Below are 21719 nucleotides of genomic sequence, written 5' to 3' on the forward strand. Positions count from 1 at the left end.
TAGTGCCAGATAATCGCCCTTCAGGTTGGGATGAAATCACCTGGAAAGTGAGACTCGGCTCTGGGGTGCCATATCAGATTGTGACACTTGCTAAGAGGGACAGTGGCGTGGACCCCTACACAGCCTCCACAATAGGCAAGAGAATCACCTTCTACCCTGGGAATTTCTTGCCGAAGATTGAGCAGGTTATAAAGTCGGATAGCAGTGCCTAGTTCATGGATGTGATAGCTGCAGTCTCGATACCACCTGCTTTTGTGTGTCTGTGTTTGGTGAGTATCTGGGCCCTGCTTTCCCCAAGGCTTGCCCTTCCCGGGGCACCTACCACCCTCAGCCCCTCTCACCAGGACTTCTCTTTGCAGACTGAGTATGACAACCCAACCTCACAGCCATGGACGACCATAGGGGGTGGGGGGGAGGGGAAGGGGGGGCACCAGCAGTAATCGCCAACCGGGGAGGGGGGTCCCTCAGCAACCAATTGCAGACGAAGGGGCTGGGAGCAGAGGGAGGAAAAAAAATTGGGTGGCGGGGTTCAGCACGTGCACATGCATGCAAACTCCCCCCCCCCCGAGCAAAAGTCTGTGGAGGAAGGGGAGAGGGGAAGGGAAAGGGCCATGTGGGGGTGGGGTGGAGGGAGCGAGGCTGGGGCTGGCACCAGGCAGGGTTCAGGCTCGGAGACAGGGTCTGCTGCTTCCCCATAGTGTGCGCAGTGGCGGGAGATGCCAGCCTCCAATTGCCCATGACCCAGCCTGGCCGGGGATACATTCTCCATGAATGGGGCCCCGGCCAAGCTGCATCATGGGACAATCCCCACAGTGCAGCAGGGAGCGGGACAGGGGTGAGGGGGAATGATTTGACCCTGCCCCTACCCTGCTTCCTACTGCACTGTGGGGGTCTTGATCTCTCCCCCACCCTCCAAGCCCAGAAACTAAAGGAAGAAAAGAAACCTTAACTCTCTGCCACCTGTGCTGGGCCGGCTGCAAACCCAACACACCCATCCCTGGTACAGCATCAGCCTGTGGCTGTGTTGCCCTGGCATTTTGGGGGACTGAGCCCCATTAGCCCCCTGCCTTCTCCCAGTGGCCGATCATAACCGGCGGCAAAAGTGCCTCTGGCTCTTCTCTCACGGGGGAAACGGCCAATCTCAGCGGCTGCATATCCACCTGTGTGCACCCACTACATGCGGCCAAAGCTCACCGCACTGTCTGCTCATCTGGAGCATGGATGGTGCAACGTTACCCTGTCCTGCCAGGTGCAGGATGCCAACAGAGTCACCTTTACCTGGTCTCAAGGTGCATCCACCAGGCCAAACAGAGAGGACCAGAAGCTCTCGGGGCATCAATCCCAGCTGCAACTGGAGATCACTGTGGGCAGCAACGACACCTTCTATCACTGCAACGCCAGCAATGCAGCCAGCTGGGACATGGCCACCATCCATATCAAACTGCTGTGCAACTTGCCAGGTACAGGTAATTGTCCCTTAGCCGGAACCTGACTAAGGGCTGTCCCCGTCTGACCTGAGGGCCCCTTTGAGTCACCCCAGAAGCAGAAATGAGTTTGCCGTTGGAAGCAAGTTCTTGTCTCTGGAAACCCAGAGAACAATATTCACTGGAGACTTGCGCCTCCCTGCTCCCAAGCTTTGCATGCTCATGGGCCAGACACTCAGGCCTTGGGAGGTATTTAGACACTTTGCTCTTGTCGATATAAAGGGCATCAGGCACCTAAATACTGTCAAGTGATGGCCCGTAGTTATTCCATGCCTCAGTTTCTCCTCTTGTACAGGCAAGGTGATACAGATATTGATAGTGCTGGACAACAGATTAATCCAGCATTGGATTTAGCTGGATGGACTTGTAGACCCGGAATGGCCTTCAAGGCTTCAGGCCAACCTGCTATAGGGATGCGCTGAGTTAACCTATAACCCAGCGACTACTGTTTCCAAATCGCTGCAGGTAGAGTAAAGGGCATTTCCTCTGCTCCAAGTGCTGCTGTGAGAGACCTGGTGTCAGGCACTGGGACTGCCCCACTCTGCAGCTTCAACCCCAGCAGGCACCATCCCGCTGTAGCCCCCGTTCACAGCCCAGGACTCCCCCCGCCCCTACCCGCCTTGGTACTGCCCACTTCTGCCCACCTGCAGCCAGGGAGAGGCCCAGCCCTGCCACAGGCTGCTTGCTCCCCCCTGCCCTGACCCACTGCCTTACTCTGTTCCAGCCTCATCACTGGCCTACTGCTAGGCCAAGGGGCTCATCCTGCTGCTGGTGCTGGGGGTACTGATTGCCAGGACTATGGTGGTGCACATCATGGCTGGAAAGCATCCAAAACAGGACTGAGCAGGGCCCAGCCAACCAGCCCTGCTCCCCTCTGGGAGGGAGGGACCGGGGGAGGCATTTGCCTGAAGCTTCCAAGGGGCCCCTGTCCTGTCTGCAGCATGGAGGAGAAGCAGCCAATGGGTCTGTGGGGCTCCAAGTCCCAGCATCTAAGGCCAGTCCCTTATGCAGCCCTCCAGCACTATGGGTACACATCCACCCTAAAGTAGAGGCCCCGCCCCACCCCACCCCCATAGCTACCTCCTCCCCTGCTCAGCAGGGCCAGTAGACCCCGGCACGCAAGCTGCAGGGTAGGGACTGGCTGAGCACAGGGGCCCACAGACATGGGCAGTACAAACTGCTGCTGCCCAGGGGCAGCCCCTGCTTGGTCACTCATCCAATGCAGCACAGCCCTTCCTGGCACAGTGCAGCAAAGCCTCAGGACCAAGCAGTGCAGCTGCTTGATGGATCCAAGAATGGCCCCAAAACTGCAGGAGTCTGCCCCTTTCCACCCTCTGCACTGACTGATGGTGCTTGGGTGGGGAGGTCCCAGCCCAGAACCTAGGACATAGCTTCAAGCCTTGGAGCTCAGGAACCTAGTACCCTGTTCTTGATGCCAGTACCTGATCCCACCTGGGCAGGGACAGGCTTCAGGTGTGGGTGCATAGGGGTCACAGCCCATCCCCCTGGCCCCATATAAGCACAGAGGGGTCAAAGCCTGGAGAAAGAGGTGGAACAGTGAGCTGGGCTCCTTCTTGCACTGCCCTGTGACTGGTGCCTGGCATAGGGAGCTTTTGTCTTTCCAGCTGCATCTCCCTGACCCAGGAGAGCTGGGCCTAGCTGGGGTTCACACTACAGCACTCCTGGCATAGATCCTCTCCAGGGCAAGGAGCCCTGAGGGGCAGCTGAGTCCAGAGAAATAGAAAGGGGCAACCGGGGAGACTGAGCTGCCCAAGGGCAATCTGCCAAGGCACCACAAAGACTATCGACCGCCTCCTATGGCCCTGTTCATACACCAAGGAAATGTGGAAGAAGGTAAATATGCTGTGCATAGCAGTGACAGGGGTCAGACCGCTATCAAGAGAGGCAGCACTGTACGGGCACCTGACTAAACACCAGGAGAGCCTGTCGGCCTGCTTCCATCACTTCCTGTCCTGCATCAGGAGTACTCTGTGGAAGTCCAAGCACCTCCTAATGTACAGACACACAAACCTCGAGGTGGTAGCCTGTGTTAAAATGACTTTGAGTAGACTCCAGCCCTACTACTAGAAATTGGTAGCAGAGGGTAGTGCAGATGCAGCCAAATCCATCTGGCAGAGGGACACCTGGCACAGGAGCTTTCAAGACCCCTCAGGAGGAAAATGGACAGAGGCAGCGAAGCAGAGGTTGAGACTGTGGCAGAATGCCATTTTAGTTTCTGCCCAAAGTCTGCTATCCAGCTTATGACCTGTCTGACAATTTGGTTACCATGGTCACTGCAGAGGGCCGACACCCCTGCCCCATCTCTTCAGGTAACCCTGAGTTGTAACCAGAGCTGGGTTCATTCCTGAGGGAGCGGGGAAACTGCTCCCTCTGCCTACTGACTGGCCTCACACACCTGGGTGGGGGGTGCTTCAGCTCCCTATTGTGCTAAGCAATGTCATCATGAATGGGAGAGGGCTAGAGACCCTGCCAGTCTACCTGGCAACCAGTGATGCATTTCAAATTGGTTGCCTGGCAGCCAGCAACTGCTGGCCTTCATTGGATCAGGTAAATGAGGTCATAAGGTCTATATAAGTTAAAGACTGCCCAGGAGGAGGGGCAGCAGCCATGATGAGAGAGAAGCTGGACCATCTAAAACTCACTCTTTCTCTTGAAACTCACGGTCAGTAAACTGCCTGCCTCCAGAGGGAATCTCCACCTGCCTCTGCATGATACTTATGAGTAAGCTACTTGAGATCTAACTAGATATATAGCTTGCAGTAATTCAGATGCGTGAGCAAAGGCTACCATGCCACCATTTGCTCTAAGGTATTTCTCTGATATTGCTCTATCCTGTACCCTATTCCAAACCTACTCCTTGTAATCAATAAAGGTCTTCTCCGTACCTAGCATGGGAGACTTATTGGGAGGGGGTCTAGATTATGCCTTGGGGTCCCCTTGGTCCAGCTGCCTAAGGGAGACCACCATTTGTGCTTCAAACTAAGGGAAGCACCCCAAGTACTTGCAGTGGGTCAAGTACCCTCTAGGATTACTAGGTCTGTGTTTCCCAGGGTGCACAGGGCCAGGAACAGTCCAGACCCTGGGTGGTGGCAGCGTTACACCCAGGCTTGCAGGTGTGCTCCAGAAAGGGGGTTGGCCAGATATGAGATGCCCCCAGGGAGGCACTCAGAGCCGGAAAGCTGGTCCGGCGCAGTGAGGTGGGTGGCTCAACGCAGGAGCACCCCCTGCTGGCCCGCCACAGAGACAACCAGAGTGCAAGACAGTGATGAGGACAGCAGCAGTGAGTCCTCCAGTGAAAGTGCGCATGCGCTGCCAAGATAGGGTTACCATATGTCCATGTCCTCTTTTCTAAACCCCCACAACTGGGCGGTACATATTGAGGGCTATAGGCTGTACAGAAAGGACAGGGTGGGGAAGAAAGGGGGAGGGGTTGCGCTCTATGTCAGTGAGCAATATACATCGACCCTCATCAAGACAGAATCGAAGGAGGAGAAAGTAGAAGGATTGTGGGTTAGGTTACATAGGGTACAAGGAGAAAGGGATTTGGTGGTAGGGGTCTGCTACAGACCCCCACACCAAGGGGAAGAACTATTTTCGGGGCTCCTGAGGCAGCTCTCGGAGACCATAAAAGCTAAGGAGGCGGTAGTCATGGGGGACCTAAACTACCCAGACATCTGCTGGGAGATGCAGACAACAAAGTCCCACCGTTCACGCAGGTTCCTATGCTGTGTACAGGACCTCCACCTGATGCAGGAGGTACATGGTCTCACTAGGGGGAATGCCTTACTGGATCTGGTATTGGCAACAGGGGATGATATGGTATGGGACCTACAGATCGGTAATCACCTGGGGGACAGTGATCACCAAATAATAGAATTCATCATAAGACGTCGAGTGGGTAAGGTAACTAGTAGGGTGAAAGTGCTAGACTTTAGGAAAGCTGATTTCAATGAACTCAGGCGACTAGTCAAGGACGCACTGCAGAGTAGGAGTTTTGAAGAGATGGGAGCCCAAGAAGGGTGGCTGTGCCTTAAGGAAATGATCCTTCGGGCACAGAGGGAGACGATCCTGATGCGAGGAAAAAGTGGGAAAGGGGCCAGGAAGCTTCCTTGACTGACCAGAGAAATGCAGGGCAGCCTACGGGCTAAAAGGGGGCATATAAAAAGTGGAAACACAGAGAGATTACCAAAGAGGAGTATACCTCCTCTGCTTGCGCTTGTAGGGAGGCAGTTAGATGGGCCAAAGCTACCATGGAGCTGAGGATGGCATCCCAAGTTAAGGATAACAAAAAATTGTTTTTTTAGATATATAGGGAGTAAAAGGAAGGCCCAGGGAGGAATAGGACCCCTACTAAATGGGCAGAAGCAATTGGTGACGGACAGGGGGGACAAGGCTGAACTCCTCAACGAGTTCTTTGCCTCAGTGTTCCTAAGCGAGGGGCACAACAAGTCTCTCACTGGGGTTGTAGAGAGGCACCAGCAAGGCGCCAGACTTCCATGCGTAGATCCTGAGGTGGTGCAGAGTCATTTGGAAGAACTGGATGCCTTTAAGTTGGCAGGCCCGGATGGGCTCCATCCGAGGGTGCTGAAGGCACTGGCCGACATCATTGCAGAGCCACTGGTGGGAATATTTGAACGCTCGTGGCGCACGGGCCAAGTCCTGGAGAACTGGAAAAGGGCCAATGTGGTCCCCATTTTCAAGAAGGGGAGGAAGGAGGACCCAGACAACTATAGGTCAGTCAGTCTCACCTCCATCCTTGGCAAAGTCTTTGAAAAAATTATCAAAGCTCACATTTGCAACAGCCCAGCAGGACAAATTATGCTGAGGGGAAACCAGCACGGGTTTGTAGCAGGCAGGTCATGCCTGACGAATCTTGTCTCTTTTTATGACCAGGTTACAAAACACCTGGACGCAGGTGTAGGGGTTGACGTTGTATACTTAGACTTCAGGAAGGCCTTCGATACAGTATCCCACCCCATACTGGTGAACAAGTTAAGAGGCTGTGACTTGGATGACTGCACAGTCCGGTGGGTGGCGAATTGACTAAAGGGTTGCACCCAGAGAGTCGTGGTGGATGGGTCGGTATCGACCTGGAAGGGTGTGGGCAGCGGGGTCCCGCAGGGCTCAGTCCTTGGACCGATACTCTTCAATGTCTTCATCAGCGACTTGGACGAGGGAGTGAAGTGTACTCTGTCCAAGTTTGAAGATGACACAAAACTGTGGGGAGAAGTGGACACGCCGAGGGGCAGGGAACAACTGCAAGCAGACCTGGACAGGTTGGACAAATGGGCGGAAAACAACAGGATGCAGTTCAACAAGGAGAAATGCAAAGTGCTGCACCTAGGGAGGAAAAATGTCCGGCATACCTACTGCCAAGGAAATGACCTGCTGGGTGGCACAAAGGTGGAAAGGGATCTTGGAGTCCTAGTGGACTCCAAGATGAACATGAGCCGGCAGTGTGACGAAGCCATCAGAAAAGCTAATGGCACTTTATCATGCATCAGCAGATGCATGACGAGCAGATCCAAGGAGGTGATAGTTCCCCTCTATCGGGCGCTGGTCAGACCGCAGTTGGAGTACTGCGTGCAATTCTGGGCACCGCAGTTCAAGAGGGATGTGGATAACCTGGAGAGGATCCAGAGAAGGGCCACTCGTATGGTTAAGGGCCTGCAGGCCAAGCCCTACAAGGAGAGACTAGAGAACCTGGACCTTTTCAGCCTCCGCAAGACAAGATTGAGAGGTGACCTTGTGGCTGCCTATAAGTTCATCACGGGGGCACAGAAGGGGATTGGTGAGGTTTTATTCACCAAGGTGCCCCCGGGGGTTACAAGAAATAATGGCCACAAGATAGCAGAGAGCAGATTTAGACTAGCATCCGGTCACACTGCCCTGGGCCTCTTCTCACACTTCCTCTGCTGCTGGGTGATGGAGCTGCAGCCCAGCCCCACTCAAGCCACCTCTCTCCTGCTTTATGCAGGGTTCCTTGAACTTGTGGGGGCTCAGGGCCTGCAGGATTGAACCCTCAAGAGGGAACTCAGCCTGGTTCCTCCTTCTTCATCATTTCTTAATCTGACTTCTTCAGCCTGGCCACATAACCTTGCTCTCCACCGCCTGGTCTGCACTCGCCTGCCCTGCGCAGCTCAGCCGGGATGAAGGGGGCTCTCGGACCCCTCCTGCTCTCCCTCCTTCTGCTCCTTCAAGCTGGAGGTGAGTGACAAGGGGCTGCTCTTCCCCGGGTGCAGCCTGGGGCAAGCTCAGGCATGGGAGGCGGGGTGGGGTCTTTGGAGCAGAGACTGTCTTTGGGAGCTGTGTTTGTGCCGTACTTTGCAGAGGGGAGCACTGGGCTAGGATGAGGGATATCAAAAAGCAGGAGGAGCTTCCAGGGAGATGCATCTTTTCTACTCGTTCTGTAGAAAATGCAAGACATGGCTTGCCATAAGTGCCCTTTGAACACGAGAGAAGTGTGTGGCAACCTGTATTTCTCTCAGGAGCTGAGGAGTCTGCAAACCCTTCTCTCCCCCTTGCCCTTCTGAACCCCCAGGTTGTCAAGAAGTAAAAGTGATGGCTGCTGTTGGGGAAACGGTTCAGCTGCAGCCCAAGACATGGCCGTCGTCCTGGGTGGCAATCAACTGGAAAGTGAAACTGCATTTAGAGGGCTACTGGATCCTCAGACACGATCAGAACAGGACCTCGGCCAGTCCATTTCTGCCCTTTGCTGACAGAGTCTCTTTCCACCCTGGGAATCTCTCGCTGCAGATTAACTCGGTCACGGAGAAAGAGAGTGGCCTCTACACCATGGACCTGATGCTGGGGGATGGCTTTGGAATCACCAGTAATTTTCGGCTGTTTGTGCTTGGTGAGTCTGGGGGTGCCGCTTTCCCCCCGTGCTCACCCCTGAGGCACCCAGCCCCTCTCACTGGGACTTCTCCTTCCAGACCGTGTCCAGCAGCCCAACATCAAGGCATCTACTTCCCAGGAGTGTGGATGGTGCTACCTTACCCTGTCCTGCTTGGTGCCCAAAGCTGCCGAGGTCACCTACAGCTGGTCTCGAGGCGTATCTTCCAGCCCAGCCCCAGAGGACCATTGGCTCCAAGAGCATCAACCCGATCTGCAGCCGAATATCACTAAAAGTGACAGCAACACCTTCTATCACTGCAATGTCAGCAATGCCATCAGCTGGGGCACGGCCACCATCGATGTTGAAACGCTGTGCAACTACACAAGTAAGTGCCCCCTTTGCACCAGACATATGAGTGGGGACAGGGATGTTTAGCATCTTCCTGGGTCCTATGGAGCTGGTTCGTGAGCCTGACCTGAATGAAACCAGAGGAAGGGTCCTAGCATCCGTGAGGATGCTCTAGCTGCCCATCCTCCATCCCGGTCTGGCTCATCTGAGAGCCTGGCAGACTGGTGGGGCTGGATCTCTGGCTTTGGGGAACCTAGTTGGAAGCCGCAGAGCTGGGAGCACCATTTCCCCAGCACTGGGGCAGTGTCCCAGTGGGGCTGCCCCAGAACCAGGGACGCTGACTGGTCTGCCTGGAAGTAGGGAGACTCATTGCAGGTCTACACCCTCTCCCAGCCGCCCAAGGGCAACACTCAAGCACGTCCTGCCTCCCCCTCCCCCTGCACACGCCAAGCCCAGATAGATGCAGCAAAGCCGTGCGCCAGAGCAGTGGCGTGGGGGCGCCCTCGGCACGGCCTTGCCACCTTCTTCCCGGGCTGGTCCATGCCGGGGGAGCAGGAGCAGGTTGTGCTGGAGCACAGTGCCATGGGGCATGATGGGAAAAAGCATAGATGTGGCCCGAAATCCCTGCAGGTGCCTGGTTCCTGGTGGGTCGGGAAAGTCTGGAGCCTGGGACTGTGCGAGCACAGGGTCCTCTGCTACGTCTGCAGGGAAAAACTGCCCCCAAAACTATGTTGTGGGGGAGTTCCCAGCCCCGGGGGATCTGCCTGCCAGGTCTCTCGGGAGCTGGTTCCCAGGGAAATGAACAGGAGACCAGCTCTGCCCCAGCCCTGCCTGCCTCGCCCTCCCCGTGCTCTGCACTCCTGTTACTTGGGCCCCTTTTGTGGAAGTGCCGTATGCTGGGGCATCCCCTTGGCTAAGCCAGGGACCCCCAGGGCTGTGTTGGACTGGACCTGGGTGAAAAGTTTCCATCAGATTTGTGTTTTGACTGAAAGCCAAGATTAAACTTTTCATTAGAATTTTCCAAATTCTTTGCAAAAAAACCTATGTTTTTTTTCCACTTCTTAAAAATTGAAAGAACATTGACGATGATGGTGGTGGTGGTGATTAAGGTGGTGGTGGTGGTGATGATAATGATGATGGTGGTAGTGGTAGTGATGATGGTGATGGTGGTGGTGGTGGTGATGACGGCGATTATTATTATTATTATTCTTGGTTTGTTTTGCCTTTTGAGATGAAAACTTTCCATCTTTTGACTCCTGAAATCCAGAAATAACCCATTGCTGAGTTTCTGGCTTTTCTACCACAGCTTCTTTTCTGCTGGCTGCTTCCAAATAAATAGATTTTGGTTGATTGTTTTCATCAACATGTTGTTTGTGAAAATCAGAAACCTCTAGGTTTATTTTTCTCTCCATTTTTGACCAGCTTTTGGGTTGATCAGAGCTTCTAAAATGCCAAGAACAGTAGGAAATGACCTTGGGTTCATTCAGCTCTTTACTTATCTTAAAATATAGAACTTCAAAAACCACTGCCTGCTTCTTTCCATGTGTTTGCTTTCTCTGTGAAATGTGGAACCTTCTTTCCTGTAAACCCCAGTCTCGTGGCAGGTGGAGCTCTCTGGAGCTAGGCTCTGTTATCTGCAGATTACCACAGACCAAGAAGAAAAAGCAAGGTAGCTGTGGCTTTATTTCCTTGCTTGTGTTCCCGCTACCAGCCCCTCGCCAATCCTTTGCTTAGCCCTGCCAGCTCTTTGCCGATCCAAACTTGGATAACCACCATAGGGACTGATTATTCTGTGCTCACCCTCCGGCTCCATTGCTCGCTGCCAAGAAGATGGGAGCCCGACCACCTGCCCTTCTCTGACTGCTACTTTTCCAGGCTAAAGGTAAGTAGCACTTCATTACAAAGTAAAATATCAGGAAACTGGGGCCAGTTGTCTGCTAGGACCTAGGCCCCGGTTGCAGGATAGGAATGGCTGTGCTGTGTTGTGAAGAGAAGCAGCTCTGGGGTGGCGCAGGGATGCTATCATCATGTGGACCAGGTGACAGCTGAGATGCATGCACTTCTGCAAGAACAGAGTCAAGCAAGGTAGGGAGGGAGACCCTAGAGAAGGAAGTCACTGCCATTATCATATTAAATCGCTTCAGAATTCATCTTAATCACTCGGGCATTTCCCTCGAAGTCCTGGGCTCCCACACTGAACATCTCTCCCATGCTGTGGCAGCATCTGAACCTCCAGAGAGGAGGAGGATGGTAAGAGTGGGTTGATTGCTATTACTGCAGCCTTGTTGGTCTAGGCCCATCCATGGTCCCCGGTGTCCTGCTGGCTCAATGCAGATTTCAGGGCTGCGTGATGTCCTTACTCATATCTTTGTTTGACTTCTTCCAGCCTCACTCCCCGCTGCTTGCTCGCCCTTCAGACACCTGCCACAATGGAGGAAGTCCTCTGTCCCTTTCTGCTGTGCCTCCTCCTGCATTTCCAAGCTCAGGGTAAGTGAGAAGGGGTTGCATTTACCCCGGGTGCAGCCTGGAGAGGATATAGAACCACAGACAATGAGGGTTGGTAGGGTCCTTAGGAGCTCATTGAGTCCAACCCCCTGCTCAAAGCAGGACCAGCCACAGCTGTATCATCCCAGCCAAGGCTTTGTGTAGCTGGGCCTTAAAAACCTCCAAGGATGGAGATGGCTCCACTTCTCTAGGTAACCCATTCTAAGTTTCCCTAGGGTGAACACAGGCTACTGGTTTCTGCAAGGCAGGAACGGTCCCTGGTCTTGCCGTGGGGCCATTTGTTCCAGCGCTGCCCCAGCACGGGAGCTCCTGGGAGCTGCAGCCACATGAGCACTTACACCGGTATTAGCACTCTCCCTTGTACTAACAGGTGAGAAAATAACACCGAGCACTGCACAGAAACACAAGGCAGGAAGCCTACAAATAGCCTAGTGGACTCAGATGCATTTGCTTCTTGTTTCCTGATGGTTTTTGTTCTGAATGTCTCCTGGACCTTGGTCGAAGAGGATTCTGGTCTTTACATGCATTTGAAATTGGAAATTGTGGGGGGTGGAGGGGTGGTCTTTTTATTTTGGAAAGAAGCTTTTGCAGCTTTGGAAATCGCTGTGTGGGAGGAGTTTGCAGGTGGGGGCTGCTGCTTCGGTCCAGGCGGTGCATGGGGGCTCGCACAGAGTTTAGTGCCTCAGAAGGTTAAAAACCCCTCATACATGCCACTGAGCAGCAACACGGGGCCTGAGCTGGGTGATTTCATTTAAACTGGGTTGTGCTCCTTGGAGCTACCTGCTATTTGCTCATCATAGGCTGTCTCAGCTCCGACAGGGGTTTGCACGTGTCCAGGTCTGGAGGAAGCCTGGATCCACGTGTTTTCAAGGCTGTCGGCCCTGCCCTGCCCCTGGCTCTCAGTTCCCTTGAAGCCAGACAGGGAAGTGCAACTACTTTACCCTACCTTTCCCACATGGGCTAAGGAGCGTGTTAACCCCCTGCTGTCTCCTGCTCCCAGTCTTTTCTGAAGCACTAGCTTGTAAAGAAAAGGAAGTGGCTGCAGTTACTGAGGAAAACATGCCGTTAGTGCCAGAGAATCAACTGTCTGGTTGGGAAGAAATCACCTGGAGAGTGAGACTCAGCTCTAAAAAGCTGTATTCGATTGTGACATTTTCTAGTAGTGACAGTGTCATGGACATCAACACAGCCTCCCCGTTAGGCAGGAGAATCGCCTTCCATCCCGGGAATCTCTCGCTCCAGATTAAGCTGGTTAAGAAGTCGGACAGCGGTGTCTATTCCATGGATGCAATATCTGCATCTGGCAGGCTCGATACCACCTGCTTCCACATGCCTGTGTTTGGTAAGTATCTGGGCCCTGCTTCCCCCCAGTCTCACCCCCTCGGGAGCACCTACCACCGTCAGTCCCTCGCCAGAACTTCTCCTTGCAGACCAAGTCCGGCAACCCAACCTCACAGCACTCTCTGCTCACTCAGAGCTTGGAAAGTGCAACGTGACCCTGTCCTGCCACGTCCCAGCTGCCGACAGAGTCACCTACAGCTGGTCCCGAGGTGCATCCTGGAGCCCAGCCAGAGAGGACCAGCAGCTCCCAGGGCATCAATCCCAGCTGCAGCTGGAGATCACTGCGGGCAGCAACAACACCTTCTATCACTGCAAGGCCAGCAATGCAGCCAGCTGGGGCACGGCCACCATCCATGTCAAACCGCTGTGCAACTTCCCAGCCACAGGTAAATGTCCCTTAGCAGGAACCTGACTAAAGATTGTCCCCATCTGGCCTGAGGGCCCCTTGGAGTCACCACAGAAGCAGAAACACGCTTGCCGTTAGAAGCAAGTTCTTGCCTCGGAAACCCAGAGCACAGTATTTGCTGGAGACTTGCACCTCCCTGCTCCCCAGCTTTGCATGCTCAAGGGCCAGACACTTAGGGCTGGGTTTGGAAGATATTTAGACACATTGCTCTTGTAGATATAAAAGGCATTAGGCACCTAAATACTGACAATTGATGGCCCATAGTTATTCCATGCCTCAGTTTCTCCACTTGTACAAGCGAGGTAATACTGATGTTGATAGTGCTGGACAACAGGTTGAATCACCGTAGGAATTCACTGAGTGGACCTTTAGACCAGGCATGGCTCCCTGGCCTACAGGTCAGCTTGCCATAGGGATGCATTGAGCTGACCTATAACCCAGCCAGACAGGAATGCATGGGGTTGCCCTGTAGCCCAGGTCCTGGCAGTAGCACCATGAAAACAGCTGGATACATAATGAGGTGGCACAGCTGTGCCATCACTGCTTGGCCCTGCAGTGACCAGCTGAGCTGCTGCTTGAGCACGACTTCCCCGTAGCTCCGTGGAAACCGAGGCCTGAGCTCACTTCCATTTCCCATCACCGCAGTTACAGTAAAGGGCGTTTCCTCTGCTCTGAGTGGTGGTACGAGACACCTGGCATCGGGCATTGGGACTGCCCTACCTGGGGCCCCGGTCCCAGCAGGCATGTCCCGCTCTGGCCTGTGATCTCCACAACCCAGGGCTCCCCCCTCCCCGGTGCTGCCTGCTCCTGCCCATCAGTAGCCAAAGAGGGACCGCAGCCCTGCCACAGGCTGATTGCTCCCCCGGCTCTGACCTGCTGCCTTGCTCCGTTCCAGCCTCGTCGCTGTCCTACTGCCAGGCCAAGGGGCTCGTCCTGTTTTCTGGTGCTGGGGGTGCCGATTGCTAGGAATATGGCAGTGCACATTGTAGCTGCAAAGCAGCCAAAACAGGACTGAGCAAGGCCCAGCCAGTAGGCCCTGCTCCCCTCTGGGAGGGAGCGATTGAGGGAGGCGTTTGCCTGCAGCTTCCAAGGGGCTCCTGTCCCAGCTGCAGCACAGAGAAGCAGCTGCTGGGTCTGTGAGGGTCCTAGTCCCAGTGCCAGAGGCCAGTCCTTCATGCAGCCCCGCAGCACTGTGGGCACATGGGCACGCTGGAACAAAGGGTCCCCACACAGCTGTCTCCTCACCCTTGCCCAGGACGGCCAGCAGACCCCAGCACCCAGCCTGCAGGACAGGGACTAGCTGGGCACAGGGGACAGCAGACCCCAGCATTACAAACTGCTGCTGCCCAGGGGCAGCCCCTGCTCGTCCCCGCATTCAGTGCAGCACAGCCCTTCCTGGCACCACACAGTGAAGCCTCAGGACTCAGGAGTGCAGCTGCTTGATGGATCCAAGAATGTCCCAAAAACTGCAGGAGTTGCCCCTTTCCACCCCCTGCACTGACTGGTGCTGCTGGGGGTGGGGAGATCCCAGGACCTAGGACCTGCCCCAGCCAGGACACAGCTTCCTGCCCTGGCGCTCGGGCAGGCGGCCGCGGTGATGTTGGTAGCAAAGGTGGGCTAAGTGGGGACTGCCTGCAGGCGGCTGCAGCGGTGATGGCGGCAGGGAGAGGGGGATGACAGGCAGCAAGTGGGGACCTCCCGCAGCTGCTGGCAGCCATGTCAGCAGTGATGGGGGGGCAGCGACTGCCCGCAGAAGCTGGCAGCGGCCAATCTCAGGGGGGTGGGGGTACGTGCCCCCCTCCGTGCGCCCCTTACGTGTCACCTATGGCTCTGGTGCAGCCACCTCTTCTAGCTCTTGACCCTCTGTCTGACATGGGAATAACCAGCTCTTGTCTCCTTCCAGGCAGGAACACTGCCTCATCCACGCTCCGGCTGGCGGCTGATTCTGCGGTGACTCTCGGGATCTTCCTGCTCCTCCATAACTTGCAGTCTGGGCCCATACAGGGACAGATTAGTCAAAGGAAAAAGGATTCTGACCCAATCCAGAGGTTGATAGAAATGGATGAAGGACTTGCTGGATTGCTGGAAAGTTTTCAGCTCAGTCTCCCCACCTGGATGCCAGTTGGGGACCCTGCTGCACCTGTCGCAGGAAGATAATGGGGCTGCTCACACACACATGGCCAGGGAAATGGGGGACTTCTCACTCAGATTAGCAGGCACCACTCCAGGAGCACCTGGGAGAAATAAACCTTGCAAGTTTATCGCAGATAGACTCCTTGATGAATTTTTCTAGGATTTTCCCTAAGATGGAAGTTAGGCTAATTGGCCTATAGTTACCTGGGTCCACCCTTCTACCCTTCTTGTGGATGGGCACAACATTGGCCCTCTTCCAGTCCTCAGGGACTTCTCCAGAGCACCACAAGTTGTGGAAGAGTTTTGCCAGGGGTTCCACAATGATTTCAGACAGCTCCTTGAGCACGCTCAGATGAAGATCATCCAGTCCCACTGACTTGTATATCTCTAATTTTTTTAACTGCTCATACACCAATTCTATGACAATAGTAGGAAGGCGATTATTCCTACCATGCTCATCCTGTACTCTACCTGGTGTTGTTTTCCTCTTGGTCCGGTGAAAGACTGAGGCGAAATAGTCATCCAGGAGTTCAGCTTTCTCCTGGGTACCGGTAACCAGCTCTCCGGGTTCCAGAGGCTGTTAGCTGCAAATGGTGGGGGCACTTCCCCTCTGAGTACAGCACGCATGAGCTATAATGAGTCATACTGCGGTGTTTCAATGAGAAGTTATTAAAGGAGAAAAAAATACTTCCTTTCAACTGTGAAAATGGGCTTATTTAGTTGGGAGAAGAGAAGACTGAGGGGGGATTTAATAGCAGCCTTCCACTCCCTGCAGGGTGGTTGCAAAGAGGATGGAGCTGGACTGATCTCAGTGGTGGCAGATGGCAGAACAAGGAGCAATGGGCTCCAGATGCAGCAAGGGAGTCTGCCCTTGCATCTGTGAAATGAGTTTGGAAGCCAGGGACTCCCCGACCTGCCCAGAAAGGCCATTCAACTCCCTGCTCTGAATGCACTGGGTCCTTGCATGGCAATGGTGGTGCTGGATAGGTGAGCAGCTTGGGACAGGTATGGACACCCCCCTCGTCCTGCAGGCACTCTCCTCCAGCCCAGTCCCAGTGTAGAGCTGTTCTACCTGCCTTGCCTCTTCCCACAGCATCATCACATGCTGCCCCACTGCCTCCAACTAGGCTTAAGCATGTTTAACACCAGCCCCAGGCTCGGGGTGCTTCCCGGCTGAGACTGTGCTCCTGTCTATGGGGCCTTGGAGCCTGTTCTGGTGAGAGGCACAGGATGGAGCCAGTTCCCTCTTCTGTCTGAGCTGCACCGCGTAAGTGTGTCAGACAGCCATGAGCTCCACACACATGGGGCAAAGCTCCAGCAGGAGCCAAAGGTGCTGGTGGATGCTGGGTTTCTATGGCTGAGATGCAGGACAGAGCTGCTTGCCCAGCTGCCTTCAGGAGAGGTGTTCCTGAGATGTACAAGGACTAAGAGGACACAGCCTCAGCATCGGTCCTGCTTCACTACCTGGCAAGCTATACAAAAATCAATGAAGCCAAGGAACCAGCAGCCACCATTGCTTTATGCAGATAAACCTGCATGGACTTCAGGCATCTACAAAGGAGCATTCAATCAAGGAAGATTGCTTTTTTTTAACATTACCTTTCCCTCCTAAACCTTTGCACACCCCTAACTTTTCCCTGTTCTGGTGAAAGCATTGGATGCTCTCTTCCACCTCTCCCCATGCATTTGTTTCACCAAAACTTTGGCATGGCCCCCCGAAAGAAATCTCTCCCAGCCTCCTCACTTTTTGAGTTGTTTGTTCCCCTCTTCTCTCTGGCTCTCTCTGGCCATTGTCTTTCAACCAGCAGCTGGTTGCCTAGGGCATCCCCTAAGGAGGGGGATCCCCCTCTCCTTGTGGCCAGATCTATTGTTAAACTTCTGGCCTTTGGCCTGGGAGGGCAGTCCTAAGGCAGTGGTCCTTCCTCAAGGTGTGAGCTGATGTTACTCAAACCCACTGGTCAGCATCAGTGATGCTGAGAAAATCCCTGATGTTGGTTGGGTCCACGTGGTGAGGTCAAGAGGGCTATTTAAGAGGGTCCCTCCAGGACGAAGGCAGGATGGCATCTTTAAGACACACACGCAGAAGCATGGACCTCCGCAACTCGCTCATCCTCTGGATGCGGAAGTGAGTAACGTACTAGAAACCTAACTAGGAACTTAGTGTAACGTACCCTACCCACGTACCAAAAGGATACCAAGCAGCTTTTGTTTGCTCAGGGTTATTCTTTTGCTATTTCTCTGACTTGTACCCCTCCCCATGCCTACCCTCGCTACCCAATAAAGTTGTCTGTTATAGCCAGTCTTGTTGTACATGCTTGAGAGGGTTTGGGCAGGCCTTGTTGCTCCCTTTACTCAGCTGACTAAGAGAAGCTACTTTGTATGCTTCAGGCTATAAGAAGCACCCAGCTACTGCTGGCCCGCTGAGCAATCCTTGCAAAGCCAGCTGATCATGGCACTCAAGGGATCCCACCCCTGCCCCAGCCCTGGTAAATTCTGTGGGCAAGGAAGGAGCCCCCCAGGGGGTACTTGCCTGCCTGTACACTAATGCCAGGAGCTTGGGGAATAAGCAGGAGGAGCTCATCCTCCTGCTCAGTGCAAACAATTACCATGTCATAGGGATAACGGAGACCTGGTGGGACTCCACCCATGACTGGACCACAGGGATAGATGGCTATACCCTGTACAGGAGGGATCGTGTAGAGAAAAGGGGCGGGGGTGTAGCTCTCTATGTTAAGGAAAGCTACACGTCCCTGCAAGCCGATATTGGTGACCAGGGTGGACGGCTGGAGACCCTCTGGGTTAAAATCCGTGGGGAACACGGCACAGGGGACACAATGGTGGGAGTCTACTACAGACCTCCCACCCAAAGTCCTGAGCTTGACCAGGAGTTTGCCCGGGAACTGGCTGAGGCAGCTTGGTCCAGGACCATGGTTGTCATGGGTGACTTCAATTACCCGGACATCTCGTGGGAGGATCGCTCAGCAAAATCTGAGCAGTCTCAGAGCTTCCTCTTGTGCGTGGATGACCTCTACCTGACTCAAGAAGTCTATGGGCCAACGAGAGGCAAAGCGCTGCTCGACCTGGTACTGGCTACTGGGGATGACCTAGTCAGCGACCTAGTGATCGATGGGAAGCTGGGTGACAGCGACCACGAGCTGATCACCTTCACCATCTGCCGAAAAGCTGGCAAGTCAGTCAGCAACACGCAAGTCCTTGACTTCAGGAAAGCCAACTTTGACAAGCTCAGGAGGCTTGTCAGTGAGGCCCTGTGGACCGTGACCACAGGGAGAGGGGAGTTCAAGAAGAGTGGTTGCTCCTCAAGGGAGCGATCCTCAATGCACAAACTAAGTCTATTCCATCTCGGAGGAAAGGCAGCAAGAGGGCACAGCAGCCCCCCTGGCTCTCCAGGGACCTAGCAGACCTCCTGAGGCTAAAAAGAAAGGCTTACAAAGGATGGAGGATGGGAGTCACCTCCAAGGAGGATTATTCTGCGCTGGTCCGGTCCTGTAGGGAGCAGAGCAGGAAAGCCAAGGCTGCAACTGAACTCCAGCTAGCTTTGAGCATCAAGGACAATAAAAAGTCCTTTTTCAGATATGTGGGGAGCCGGAGGAAAAGCAGGGGCAACATTGGACCCCTGCTGAACCAGATGGGGCAACTGATAACTGATGCCCAGGAAAAAGCCAACCTATTAAATAGGTACTTTGCATCAGTCTTTCATCAGTGCCATGGGACGCCCATGCCTGCTACAGGGCCGGGAAGTCCGGGTGAGGGTGATCCCCTGCCCTCCATTAATGCTGACTTCGTGAAGGAACATCTTGAGACGCTGGATACCTTCAAGTCAGCCGTCCCTGACAATCTTCACCCCAGGGTACTCAAGGAGCTGGCGAGCATCATAACCCAGCCTCTAGCGCGGATCTTTGAAAACTCTTGGCGCTCTGGTGAAGTGCCCAAAGACTGGAAGAAGGCCAATGTGGTGCCTATCTTCAAGAAAGGGAGGAAAGTGGATCCGGCTAACTATAGGCCCATCAGCCTGACTTCTATCCCGGGGAAGATCTTAGAAAAGTTTATTAAAGAGGCCATCCTTAACGGACTGGCCGACGCCAACATCTTAAGGGATAGCCAGCACGGGTTTGTTGCGGGTAGGTCTTGCTTGACCAATCTCATTTCCTTCTAGGACCAGGTGACCTATCACCTGGACAAGGGAGAAGAGATTGATGTCATATATCTTGACTTCAAAAAAGCCTTCGATCTGGTGTCCCATGATCACCTCTTGGAGAAACTGGCCAGTTGTCGCCTTGGGTCCCCCACGATCCACTGGCTGGAAAACTGGCTCTGGGGTCGGACCCAGAGGGTAGTAATTGATGGAAGTCACTCATCGTGGTGTCCTGTGACCAGTGGGGTCCCCCAGGGCTCTGTCCTTGGACCCATACTGTTCAACATCTTCATTAATGATGTGGACACTGGAGTCAGAAGCGGACTGGCCAAGTTTGCAGATGACACCAAACTTTGGGGCAAAGCATCCACACCAGAAGACAGGCGGATGATCCAGGCTGACCTGGACAGGCTCAGCAAGTGGGCGGACGAGAATCTGATGGTGTTCAATGCCGATAAATGCAAGGTTCTCCACCTTGGGAAGAAAAACCTGCAGCATCCTTATAGGCTCGGCAGTGCTATGTTGGCTAGCACTATGGAAGAAAGAGACTTGGGGGTCATCATTGACCACAAGATGAACATGAGCCTGCAATGCGATGCTGCGGCTAGTAAAGCGACCAAAACGCTGGCTTGCATCCATAGATGCTTCTCAAGCAAATCCCAGGACGTCATTCTCCCCCTGTACTCAGCCTTAGTGAGGCCGCAGCTGGAGTACTGCGTCCAGTTTTGGGCTCCACAATTCAAAAAGGATGTGGAGAAGCTTGAGAGAGTCCAGAGAAGAGCCACGCGCATGATCAGAGGTCAGGGAAGCAGACCCTACGATGACAGGCTGAGAGCCCTGGGGCTCTTTAGCTTGGAAAAGCGCAGGCTCAGGGGTGATCTGATGGCCACCTACAAGTTTATCAGGGGTGACCACCAGTATCTGGGGGAACGTTTGTTCACCAGAGCGCCCCAAGGGATGACGAGGTCGAATGGTCACAAACTACTACAAGATCATTTCAGGCTGGACATAAGGAAGAATTTCTTTACTGTCCGAGCCCCCAAGGTCTGGAACAGCCTGCCGCCGGAGGTCGTTCAAGCGCCTTCATTGAACACCTTCAAGATGAAACTGGATGCTTATCTTGCTGGGATCCTATGACCCCAGCTGATGTCCTGCCCTTTGGGCAGGGGGCTGGACTCGATGATCTTCCGAGGTCCCTTCCAGCCCTAATGTCTATGAAATCTATGAAAGCAGGCAGCTGCGAACAGCCTAGTGGGCTTGGAGGATCTGCTTCTTGTACCCTTATGGTTTCTGTTCTGAAAGTCTCTTGGACCTCAGTCAAACAGGTTAGGGTCTTTAGCTGTCTTCCAAATGGGAAATTGTGGGGGTGGGAGGGTTCATTTTTGAAAGAAGCTTTGGAAATCTCCGGGCGGGAGGAGTATGCAGGAATAAGGGCTGTTTGTTCGGTCTGTGGGGTGCATGGGGTGGGGAGTTAGGACAGAACTAAGAAAGCTAAGAGCCCCTCATACATGCCACCGAGCAGCAACATCAGCCTGGGCTGAGCGGCTGTCCCTTACATCAGGTTGTGCTCTGTGGAGTTACCTGCCAGTTGCCCATCAAGGACTGTCTCAGCCCCAAGAGGTGGTTGCACATATCCAGGAAGCCTCTGTCCAGCCCTGCCCTGGCCCTGGCTCTGAGTTCCCTTGGAGCCAGACAGGGAAGTGCAACTACTTCACCCCACATTTCCCCAACAGGTTGAGGAACGCGTTAACCCCCTGCTGTCTCCTGCTCCCTGTCTTTTCTGAAGCACTAGGTTGTAAAGAAACGGAAGTGGCTGCAGTTACAGAGGAAACCGTGTTGTTAGTGCCAGAGAATCAGCTCTTGGGTTGGGAAGAAATCACCTGGAGGGTGAGACTCAGCTCTGGAGGGTAGTATCGGATTGGGACATTTGCTAAGAGGGACAGTCATGTGAACTGCAACACAGCCTCCCTGCTAGGCAGGAGAATCACCTTCCATCCCAGGAATCTCTCGCTGCAGATTGACCTGGTGAAGAAGTTGGACACTGGTGTCTATTCTATCAATGTGACATCTGCATCTGGCAGTCTCGATACCACCTGCTTCCGTGTGTCTGTGTTTGGTGAGAATCTGGGCCCTGCTTTCCCCCAGTCTCATCCCCTTGGGAGCACCCACTGCCCTCAGCCCCTCTCACCAGGACTTCTCCTTCCAGACTGAGTCCGGCAGCCCAACCTCACAGCACTCTCTGCTCACGCAGAGCTCACATGGTGCAACGTGACCCTGTCCTGCCAGGTACAGGATGCCAACAGAGTCTCTTACAGCTGGTCCCGAAGTACATCCTCCAGCCTAGCCAGAGAGGTATCAATCCCAGCTACAGCTGGAGATCACTGACGGCAGCAATGACACCTTCTATCACTGCAAGGTCAGCAATGCAGCCAGCTAGGGCATGGCCACCATCCATGTCAAAACATTGTGCAACTTCTCAGCCACGGGTTA

At 54.1% G+C, this 21719-nt stretch overlaps 1 protein-coding gene across 1 annotated transcript; it reads left to right on the forward strand.

The window, feature by feature from the left end:
• Positions 1-1177: 1177 nt before the first annotated feature.
• LOC132245872 (uncharacterized) lies at positions 1178-17463 on the forward strand. Its single transcript, XM_059719072.1, has 8 exons — positions 1178-1460; positions 8047-8361; positions 8441-8728; positions 11078-11178; positions 11412-11566; positions 12357-12538; positions 12627-12923; positions 14847-17463. Exons 1-8 carry the CDS (start codon positions 1178-1180, stop codon positions 15098-15100), a joined length of 1875 nt encoding a protein of 624 aa, XP_059575055.1. The 3' UTR covers positions 15101-17463.
• The last annotated feature ends 4256 nt before the right edge of the window (positions 17464-21719 follow it).

Source organism: Alligator mississippiensis, chromosome 15 (genome assembly GCF_030867095.1).
Source record: "Alligator mississippiensis isolate rAllMis1 chromosome 15, rAllMis1, whole genome shotgun sequence".
In the NCBI taxonomy this organism is placed as follows: Eukaryota; Metazoa; Chordata; order Crocodylia; family Alligatoridae; genus Alligator; species Alligator mississippiensis.

Coding starts and splice junctions, on each gene's coding strand:
- LOC132245872 (XM_059719072.1), top strand. CDS start 1,178: ATGCGGCCAAAGCTCACCGCACTGTCTGCTCATCTGGAGCATGGATGG. Junction 8,729..11,077: donor AACGCTGTGCAACTACACAA/GTAAGTGCCCCC, acceptor GACTTCTTCCAG/CCTCACTCCCCGCTGCTTGC. Junction 12,924..14,846: donor GTGCAACTTCCCAGCCACAG/GTAAATGTCCCT, acceptor GTCTCCTTCCAG/GCAGGAACACTGCCTCATCC.